This window comes from Eschrichtius robustus, chromosome 12 (genome assembly GCF_028021215.1).
Source record: "Eschrichtius robustus isolate mEscRob2 chromosome 12, mEscRob2.pri, whole genome shotgun sequence".
NCBI lineage: Eukaryota > Metazoa > Chordata > Mammalia > Artiodactyla > Eschrichtiidae > Eschrichtius > Eschrichtius robustus.
The window spans coordinates 74611373-74621505 of record NC_090835.1 but is presented as its reverse complement, the minus strand read 5'-3'; the positions used below and the strand labels follow the sequence as shown (position 1 = coordinate 74621505).

At 51.7% G+C, this 10133-nt stretch overlaps 1 protein-coding gene across 1 annotated transcript; it reads left to right on the top strand.

Annotated features, from left to right (window-relative positions):
* Positions 1–1785: 1785 nt before the first annotated feature.
* Positions 1786–6146, top strand: TREM2 (triggering receptor expressed on myeloid cells 2). The gene is made up of 4 exons (XM_068559187.1): positions 1786–1825; positions 3287–3637; positions 5069–5159; positions 5903–6146. Exons 1-4 carry the CDS (start codon positions 1786–1788, stop codon positions 6144–6146), a joined length of 726 nt encoding a protein of 241 aa, XP_068415288.1.
* The last annotated feature ends 3987 nt before the right edge of the window (positions 6147–10133 follow it).

Genomic DNA, 10133 nt, shown 5'->3' with positions numbered 1-10133 from the left:
TGGGCAGGGGATTTCCCAGGTTGGGTTGATGCTGTGCCTGGATAGAGTTTGAGTTGTTCCCGTTTTGAGAGGCTTATTTCCCTGCCAGTTATTGGCAGCCACACCCTTCCCCAGCCCAGGGCCTGTCTGGGTGCTGGCCGTGGTCCTGACCGGACTCTTGTACTCCTCTGGCCGCCCAGGTTGGCGAGAGTGGGGATGGAAGGATAACAGAGAATCTGAAAGACGGTGAGGATGTTCACCTATGTTGATCTTGATTTATTTCTAGGGGAGGACGGGGAGTAGAGCTGTGTATTTGAGGATAGTGATGGTTTGGAAGAGCTGCTATAGGCAGTTTACTAGGAAACTTCCAGACATTCTGAAAAGGATTACCCAGCAGCTGTGAAGTCTTAGCCAAAGTTAGACATCAGGAGTATATCATGTGTCCAGTCATGCCTCTGGTTCTAGGGCTTCCCTCAGCAACGGTCACCACTGTATCCAGGAACACTGAGGCTCCAAGAGACCTGAGTTCTCCATCACATACATGATAGTTGAATAAATGCATGCATCAGTGAATGATGGCATTCAGCTGGAATGATGTAATAGAGGGGAAAAGATCTCTGTGCCCAAGTGTGAAGTGGCAGGTATCTTTGAACTCAGATTTAGCAAAAGGAAAGGAAGGACCCTGTGCCTGGGAGTGGGGTGGTGCAGAAATGTTCCTATGCTCAGACATGAGAATTAGGGGATTGAACTACAAATTAGCACAAGCTAAGAGAAGAGAGAGTTTGATGTGCACATGCTGTGAATTCATATGCATGAATTGGCAAAGATTTCTTGGTGCCTGCCCTTTGCTATGAGGCTTAGAGGAATAAAAAATACCCTTTTCTCAGGTAGGAAGGATGTGAGAAGAAGAGGTCAGAATGGAGCATAAGTGGGACAGAAAGTAAGATAAAGATTCATGGGATTTCTGAGCTCTGCTTCTGCCTAAGATACAGAAAGCTAGAAACATTTAAAATAGCAACAAAATCATGAAATACTTAGATAGAAATTTAACAAAATATGTGCAAGATTTGTATGCTGAAAATATAAAATATTGGTGAGAGAACCCAAAGAAGAAATATGTCCACAGATTGGAAGACTCAATAGTGTCAAGATGTGTAGTTCCCTCCAAATCAAGCTATAGATTCAGTGTAATCCCATCAAAAGCCTAGCAGGCTTTGGGGAGAGTGTAGGGGGGAGAAATTGACATACAGTGTCTAAAATTTACATAGCAAAGTTACTAGAACAGCTAAAACCATTTTGAAAAGGAACAATGTAGTTGGATTACTCACATCACCTGATTTCAAGACTTGTTATAAAGCTACAGTGAGTAGTCAAGATGGGGTGATATTGGTAAAAGGATAGACACATAGATCAATGGAACAGAGTAGACAGTCAAGAAGTAGACCTACATGTCAAGTGATTTTCAATAAAGATACTAAGGCAATTGAATGGAGAAAGGGTAGTCTTCTAAACGACTGAGAAGGCTGGTGCGGGCAGGACAGTGGGCTGTCCTCTTGGAGGTCTGGGATCCTCAGCACCCCGCTGCTGGGCTGCAGTGGTGGCTCCTCCTCTCCTCTCCTCCCCCACCCCACTCCCCCTCCTTGAATCATAAAGCCAGATCCCAGTCCTGATGATTGCTCAACCTCCAGGAGCCAGTTCCTGTGGGCAGCGTCTGACGAGCCTGACCCTCTCCTTTCTGCAGTTCAAGGGAAAGAAGAGATCTTGCACAAGGCACCCTGCGTCTGTCCTCCACAAGAGAAGGGTGACATGGAGCCTCTTGGGCTGCTCATCTTGCTCTTTGTCACAGGTAGGATTCCCTCCCGCCGTTGCCTTCTTTCCCTCTCCTTCCTTGAGTATATGGCAAGTGGGTGGGTGGGTAGGGAGCACTGAGCCAAAGTGTGAAGATGGCTGAAATTCTCGGCATGTCCTGCACCCCCTCTTCTCACTGTGCCCCATATTCTTCATCATCTCCCTCTCTCCCCAGCATCAGATTCTTCATGTACGTGGAAGTGTCAGAGGCTGGTGGATTCGGACACCTAGAAAGGGAAGGAGTTCTGATGGTGGCATCTCAGGCACTAGCTAGTAGTTGGGGGAAGTTTTGGGGGGCACTGGTAAGAGCCCCTAAAATTATGAACCACTTAACTAGCCCCAGAAGAGTAGCAGCGTGGGAGGGAGAAAAGAACCTGGTACTGGTAATCTGCATCTTTGGGGTGCCCCTCCGTCCTCTTGTCCGCAGCCCTGGATGGGAGGTGAAGGGGCTGAAGATTTTGTGATTGAGCAGGGGGGATTGGCACCCCAGATTCTTGCACATGACGGCCTTTTCTTGTTGGGGAAGGGTGCCTCTTGCTCCCCCGGAGCAATAGGCATACCTGGGTGAGAGGAGAGACTGTTCCAATGGAGCTGGAGCTTCTTGGCTGGAGGTGGAGTAGGGGAAGAGGGATGCGTTGGCCTGCCCAAAGGCAGAGGGATGGACTGGGGAGTATGGAGGGGGCACTGCTCACCAGGTCTCTCTGGTTCCAAAAGACAGGCCACCAGCTCCCCAATCCTTTTTACAAGTTTCTGTCACCATGTGGTTGAAGATGTGGTTGAAGAGAGGGGAGGCTGAGGCAGAGGGCGCTGGGTGATTCTCTTATAGCCCCTGCCCTGGCAATAGACTGGCACTCTAAGCCCACCCCAAGGAGGGTCCCTAAAATAGCAGCCTCATGTCTCTCCCAAAATAGTTCTGAGACTCATCCCTCCTGAAAGGGGAACAAAGACACAGAAATAGGGAAGCTGGAAGCTAAAGGTCAGAAAGAGGAGAATGCAGTGCTGGTATGAGCGTGGGCAGCTGCAAAGTAAGCAAGGATGGCAGGCGTGGGGAGGGGGTGCCCAGCCCCACGTGGGAGCAGCCCCAGGCCTGAGAGGGCCACTGGCCCTGCTCTCTTGAGATGGAGGGGGAGAGGGGAGGGCTTGATTTCATGTGACAGGAAGAACATGAGCGGACTAGGACTGGAGGGAACTTCAAGACCAAATGTCTCTGGAAATAGGCCCAGAGAGGGTCAGTTATTTCTCTAAAGATGTCCAGCAAGTCCAATGGTGATAAAGCCAGATCCAGGACCCGGGTTTCCTGGTTTCCAGCTTCCTATAAACACATACCTGGGTTATGCCGCCTTCTCCCAACTTGTGTAAAGACCTGAGTTCCTTAAGTGCGGGATTTCTGTCTTTTGTTCATTGAACATAGTAGGTGTTCAATAAACACTTGGTAAGTGAATGAATGTCTCCCCCCCAGAGCTGTCCCGAGCCCACAACACCACGGTGTTCCAGGGCACGGCAGGCCGGTCCCTGAGGGTCTCCTGCCCCTACAACTTCTTGAAGCACTGGGGGAGACGCAAAGCCTGGTGCCGCCAGCTGGGTGAAGAGGGCCTGTGCCAGCAGGTGGTCAGTACTCACCCCTCGTGGCTGCTGTCCTTCCTGAAGAGGCGCAATGGGAGCACAGCCATCATGGACGATGCCCTGGGTGGCACACTCACCATTACGCTGCGGAATCTTCAAGCCCATGACGCTGGCCTCTATCAGTGCCAGAGTCTCCATGGTAGTGAGGCCGACACCCTCAGGAAGGTCCTGGTGGAGGTGCTGGCTGGTGAGTGGGCAGCTGACTGCACCCTGGCCTGCCCTTGGGCCTGGGGTCGTCTTTAGTGTCTGAGCACAGGACCACCCTCAGGGCTTTCGGGGACCCTGGGAAATCCCACAGTGTGTATCTTGTCCCTCCCCACAACTCAGGGTCAACTCAGGGTCACTGTGGATGGTTGTGCAGGTTGCTAACTGCACAAGGGGGTCACAATCCAGCCCTGCTGTCTCTCTCCAGGCTGTGCTCCCTGGTGGAGGACTGCATCACTTGCAGGAAGGGTACAGTTCTCTAATTTGCACAAGGCACCTTATGAGCTAGCTGTGCTCCTGCTTCCCCCAAACAGCTTTATCCATTTGGCATCTGGTTAGGATGTGAGCACTGAGGTGGTCCTTAAGGAGTAGGAGGACATTCATCTATTCCTTCACACAACCACCCAATGGACCTACCAACATAGATTAAGCACCAACCCGGTACAGAGAAACAACCCTAGAAAGGAACACTGCTGTGACCCTGGGCAACGTGCTTCTCCTCTCTGGGCCTCCATTTCCCCATCTTTAAATGGAAGTGGCGGTGCCTGTGCTGCTGACCCCACAGGGCTCCCATGAGACACAAATGACATGACAGAGTTAAAAGTGTTTGGCGTCAGTGACAGCCGTTGCCCCAGCCTCCTGCTGCTAACTGCTTGGGATCCTCATTTCAGGCTTGACTAGGTGAGACGGGCAGTGGTGGGGTCCTTCTCATCCCTGAGCTTGCACAGGGGCTGCCCTTCAGGAAAGCTTTCTGTGTCTCCAGAATGTGGTTGTGTCCCAAAGGAGAACAAGTCTGAGGTTACGTATCCCTTTTCTGACTCTCCCCTTGTCCAACTCCTCTCCCCAACATGGCCCCTTATCATGGAAATGAAGGTTGAAAGTAACATTCGTCTAAGGTGGGGAGGGGAGGGTACACTGCCTGCCTTAGACCCCAAACCCTACCTCCATGGGAGTAGGGGGTGAGGACACACAGATTTTCAGCCCTATCAGGGTCTAAGGCTCAGCTGACTCCCAAGAGGATAGCAGGAAAAGATAACAACAACAACAACAATAACAATAATCCATAGCTGGTATAGGCAGCTTGACTGTTCACACAGGACTTTCAAAAACACCCATTATTTCGTTTGATCTTCCCAAAGACCCTGTGTGATGGGAGGGTGGGAGTTGCAGATACTGAGCTCCTGTGAGGGGATGGGCACTACACAGGATGCTCTCACTGTATCCTGCAACGCTATTATTAAGAAGGTGTTCCTAATTGCTCCACTTTACAGGTAAGGAAACTGAGGCTCAGAGAGGTTAACAACTTGATCCACACAGGGCCATGTCCCATAGAGCCTCACCCCACCCAGAGAGGTTCTCCCCACTGTGGCATCAAGGAGGGGGGCTAGAAGCTCACAGGCTCTGTCTCCCACAGACCCCCTTGATTACCAGGACCTTGGAGATCTCTGGATCCCTGAGGAGTCCAAGAGCTTTGAGGATGCCCACGTGGAGCACAGCATCTCCAGGTATAGTGACAGGTCTTTCCTAAAATCCCTGGGCAGACCTCCACCCTGCAGAGCCAAGGCATGGGGTGGCAGCTGGGGGGCGGCATGTGCCAGAAGTACAAATTCCAAGGCAATTAGAACACTAAAGTGTCTGCATATGATCTTGTCTAAACACCCCTCCAACCAGCCAGTGTGTGTTGGTATGACTGTGCCAGTTGTTAAAATACTGCAAAACTTCCCTAACAGTTTGTAAGTAGCTGCTGCTCCAATACTCCTGAATGGTCGGCCACCCCTCCCCTCCCCTGGCAGCCCTCAGACATCTCCACAATTCAGCAACAATGAAAGTTTTAGTATTTTAGTACAAAACTGGTACCCTCAGACCCCTGCTTCCCTGATGGGACCAGAATCAGTTCCGACTGGTTCTTGACTGGTGTTTAAACACTGTTAGTATAACCATGAAGTGCACATGTGCATGCGGACACATATACACACACACACACCATACCACACCATCATGCAGAAAACTGCTCAGCAAGGGAGGTAATTGTTTAAAAGCAGTCAGCAGGCAGATCCATGCCTGGAACTCAGGTCTCCTGACTACAGGCTCCCCCAAGCCCCGCAAAGCCTCATCCAGGGATGGTGCTGGATGGGGAGATATCCTCAGCCCCCGGAGCTCCTGGTGTCTCCCCATTCCTTCTATGAGGGCAGATTCCAGTCTGTGGGTCCCCTCATGGCCTCCCACATGTCCTCTTTTTTTCTCCAAGGAAACTTTCTGAAGAGGAGAGCCCCTTCCCACCCATTTCCATCCTTTTCCTCCTGGCCTGCATCTTTCTCAGCAAGCTTCTAGCAGCCAGCACTCTCTGGGCTGCAGCCTGGCATGGGCAGAAACGGAGGACACCCCATGCCAGTGGGCTGGACTGTGGCCATGACCCAGGTTATCAGCTCCAAACCTTGACAGGTGAGCTTGGAGAGCATGGTGGCGGCTGGGGGCTGGTGAGGTGGGGCTGAGAGGGGCCGAGTGAGTACTCTCTGTTGCAGAGCTGAGAGACACGTGAGAGGAGGACCCACGGTGGAGGAGAGGCCTGGGAGAGGTCTGCACGGACGACCCCCGCCTGCTGCACACCTGCCCCTTGGCCACCAAGTCTCCTGGTTCTGCTTTCGCAAAAGGCCACTCTGCCTGTACCCGGCTTCTCCTGGCTCCTGGAAGCAGGGATTTGTGCGTGTGCGTGTGTGTGCGTGTGTGTGTGTGCATGGGAGGTGGGAAGGACATCTACCAACTTCTGGACATTGGACATTAAACACTCTCACAAATAAATCCAAGACTTCATGTTTAACTGATGGTTTAGGGCGTCATGAAGGTCTTCTCTTTTGCTACAGGGCTAGGAGAGTGAATTCAGATGAGGAAAAGATAAAAGGTCTGGCTCCTTGGGGCCTAGGGTCTTAGGATATCATGTCCCTCCATTCCCACAGGCTCCAAACTGGCCAATCTTTTTATTCTTCTCTCTCCCTCCCAGAGATCTGATTACCAAGCCCTGCCTCCTCCTGTGGAATTTCTCTAGCATCCTCTCCTCTCCTCCTCCTGCCTCCTGTCCATCAGTTCCCTAGGATTACTGCTGGGCCCCCTGCCCCAGGCCCCCTGCCTCCCTCCGCCCCCCTCAAGTCCATCCAATTCCCAGCTGACTCAAACCTCTAGCAAACCTAGAGGTTTGCTTTCATCATGTTACTCCGCCTCCGGAGAAATGGCAAGGGCTTCGGTTGCAGAGTGCAGCGTACCAGAGCTGGGGACTACTGGTGCAAGCCCCTTATCCTGTGGAAGGGAAACTGAGGCTCAGAAGGGAAAGGATTTACCCAAAGTCCCTCGTAGAGCCTGGAAATCCTACTTTCACTTGGCGTTCAAGGTGTCCTTCCCTCTAGCTCAATCTTACTTATTTATTTGTATATTTATTCAATAAATATTTTCTGTGCCAGGTACTAGTCTAGGCATTGGAGACACAACAGTGAACAAAACAAGCAAAGATTTCTGCCCACACAAAGCCATGTTCTAGTGGGAAGAGAGCAGACAAACACAGTAAGTCAGTCAGTCAGATGGTTAGGAGTACGGGGAGTGCAGGAGGCACGGGGGATGACGCAATTCTGAAGAGTAGTCAGAAGGCACCACTTGAGAAACACTTTGAGGAAGCAAGGGGGGAAGAGTATTCGGGGCACAGGGAACAGCCACGGCAGCTCAGGGAACCTCACCTCTCTCTTCAACACACACATGCCACCTGAGGTGGAGCGAGGAGAATGGGATGGAGACTACCCTGAGGGTGGGTTGCCCCGAAGAGGAGGAAACAAGTTGGCCACATCCTCAGGTTCTCTGTCCTGGGCCTCAGAGAGGTGGAAGCCCAGGAGCCCCTCTGGCCATGGCCACACGGGGCTGCGTTGCCCCCTAAGCTGGGTGTGGGTACCTGGGGTTTTGAATCACTGGGCAAGAGCCCCTGAGGCAGCCCTGTGTTCCAGCCTCATGTCAACACATCACTCCCCTAATTGCAGTCCTGCCCCAGCCCTGCCTCCCCACTCCCTGCTTAGGCTGCTCCGCTGTCTCTGTCCCCAGCTCCAGGACTCTGGTCCAGTCTGTGTTTCCCTGGTGTCCCTGACTCAGAGGCACGTGAAACTTCCCCATCGGGTCCTGGGGCAGTCGTCTCCTTCCTGCAGACACAGGCACAGTCTAGGAGCCAAGGCTGAGCAGAGCCCAAACTGAGCCCCCTGCACCTCCCTCGCTCCCGCCCCGTCTGGGCACCAAGGGTGATGAGATGGAAGGGGAGGCTCCAGGACTTGCCTGGTCATGGAGTGCCGCTGGAACTTTCCTCCTCTTGGGAGCTCAGCCTTTTCTCCTGCCTGCTCTGCCACGTCAGAGACATCTACCCTGGGATTCAGATTGCCATCAGGATCCCCTGCCTTGGACTCTCTGCGGTGCACACTGAACAGAAGGGGTATTCCAATTTCAAGTTTGCCTCCTACTAAGAAGACGTAAGCAAATTCCTTAACTCCTCTGAGCCTCAGGGTCCTCGCATGTAAAAACAAATAAAAAACCCAACACCAAACCAAAACAAAACAACCCTACTTTGGTGGGTATTTATGCGATTGAAAGGAATAACATTAAAGTCCCGGCCAGATGTCTGGCACATAGTAGGTCCTGGATAAGCACTGGTTTCCTTCCTCTTCTCTAATGCCCAGTGATAGGACACCCCCCTGGATCCTGGCCACCTCTGTCCTAGGCACCCAGCAGGGACTGTATCTGTTTTAGGCACTCAGCAGGGACTGTATCTGTTTTAGGCACTCAGTAAATATTGAAGAGAGGTCTCCTCCTCACACAACGCTCCCACATGGCTTGTTACTGTGAAAATAATTCTCTTGTAAGGAAATCAAAGAAAGCCTGATACATATTGGCAGGACAGATATACGTACTTCCATAATACTCACTGGGGAGACCCATCTGTCCAGTTAGCCAGAGACTCTGCCAGTGTTAGCACTGAAAATCCTGTCTCCCGGAAAGACCCCCAGTGCCAGGTAAACAGGGACAGCTGGTCACCCTATCACCATGTCCATGAGGCTCAGCTTAACACAGAAGCCGGCTTTCTCAGGCTCCTGCTCCCAGTTTCCCATTCTCAACTCCCTTGCTCCTGGAGGAAGGAGAGAGGCAGAGAGAGGGGAGGAGGAGAGAAAAGAGGACAGAGGAAGGAGGGAGGGTGGCTTTTTCATGCCCCTTTCCAGGTGTGACCATCTAGGTCAGAGCAGTGTATCCTCCCAGCCATCCCCACCTTGACTGTTCCTGTCTCTCTGAGCACTGGTGCTCCCCCGGTGTCAGCAGGTTTATTACTCACATTCCATGCAGGATCCCCAAACCCCAGTTCTGCACAAGGTGACGTGAATGAGGGCCAGATGTTCCCTGTGCAGGGAGTGGGTTTGTGTCATAGGACAGGAACCCCAAATTATGAGACTTGGAGCTTATATAGAGCATCTGGCACGTTGGCCCTTCTTCCTCTCTGGAGAGAGAGAGAGGTCTTTACTCTGGAACATGAACTAATCTTCTCCAGGGAGGGAGGGGAAGGATGGAAGCAAATCTCTCTGGAGCTGACACACTGTCTCTAACTCCCAAGGCAAGTTTGCTCTTCAATCGCCCTGGAACAAAGCTTGGTTAGTGCCCTTTCCTGGGAAGGCCCAAAAATGTTCATAGAGAACTGTCTCCTAACAGAGAGGATAATGCATTCATGAAACAAAAATAATATGCTATAAATAAGAAATGCTTGGAGAATAAAAAATCTTGTAAATTAAAAGCACTAAGGGATAAAAATCTGAAGGACAAGGAGAGAAGGGATGGAAGAAAAAGATGAGGATATCTTCTAGGAATCAGAACAAAAAAGATGGAAACTGAGAGAGAAAAGCTATGAAGATGAGATGAATACATGAGGGTCAATATCCAACTAATTATCAAAGCAATAATGCAAATCCTAGAACTGGAGCACGTGGTCCACACTCAAAGTGTCTAGGGAGCGCCCATCTGAGGGAATGAAGACAGGCCAGCCCAGGGCGCACCATCAAGGTGGGGCTTCCTGGACGATCTCCTGAGAGCTTGGGTGGGGCACTCACATAGAATTTAAAATCAAGATGGCCTCGGGCCATGAGAAGGACACTTTACGTCCCTCCTTCACAGCTCTGCATCATCGGATTCTGTATTTGGAATACCCTGAAGATCATCTTCCCCCTTTCTCTAATGCTCTCTGGTTGTCACAATCCTCCTCCCCCTCTTCATTCCTTACAGGGTGCGGGGTGGGGGTGGGGGCGGGGGCAGGCTCCCAGCCTTCTGTTTTTCCTTGGGCCTTCTCACCCTACCTTGCCCATTCCTACCCTCAGGGATAGTTCCTGAGCACTGAACCAACCAGGGCTTGGAAGAGCTCCTTCTCCCCACCCATGGAGGGGCCCACCAGTGCCTGCTTCCCACCCCATGGTCACTGA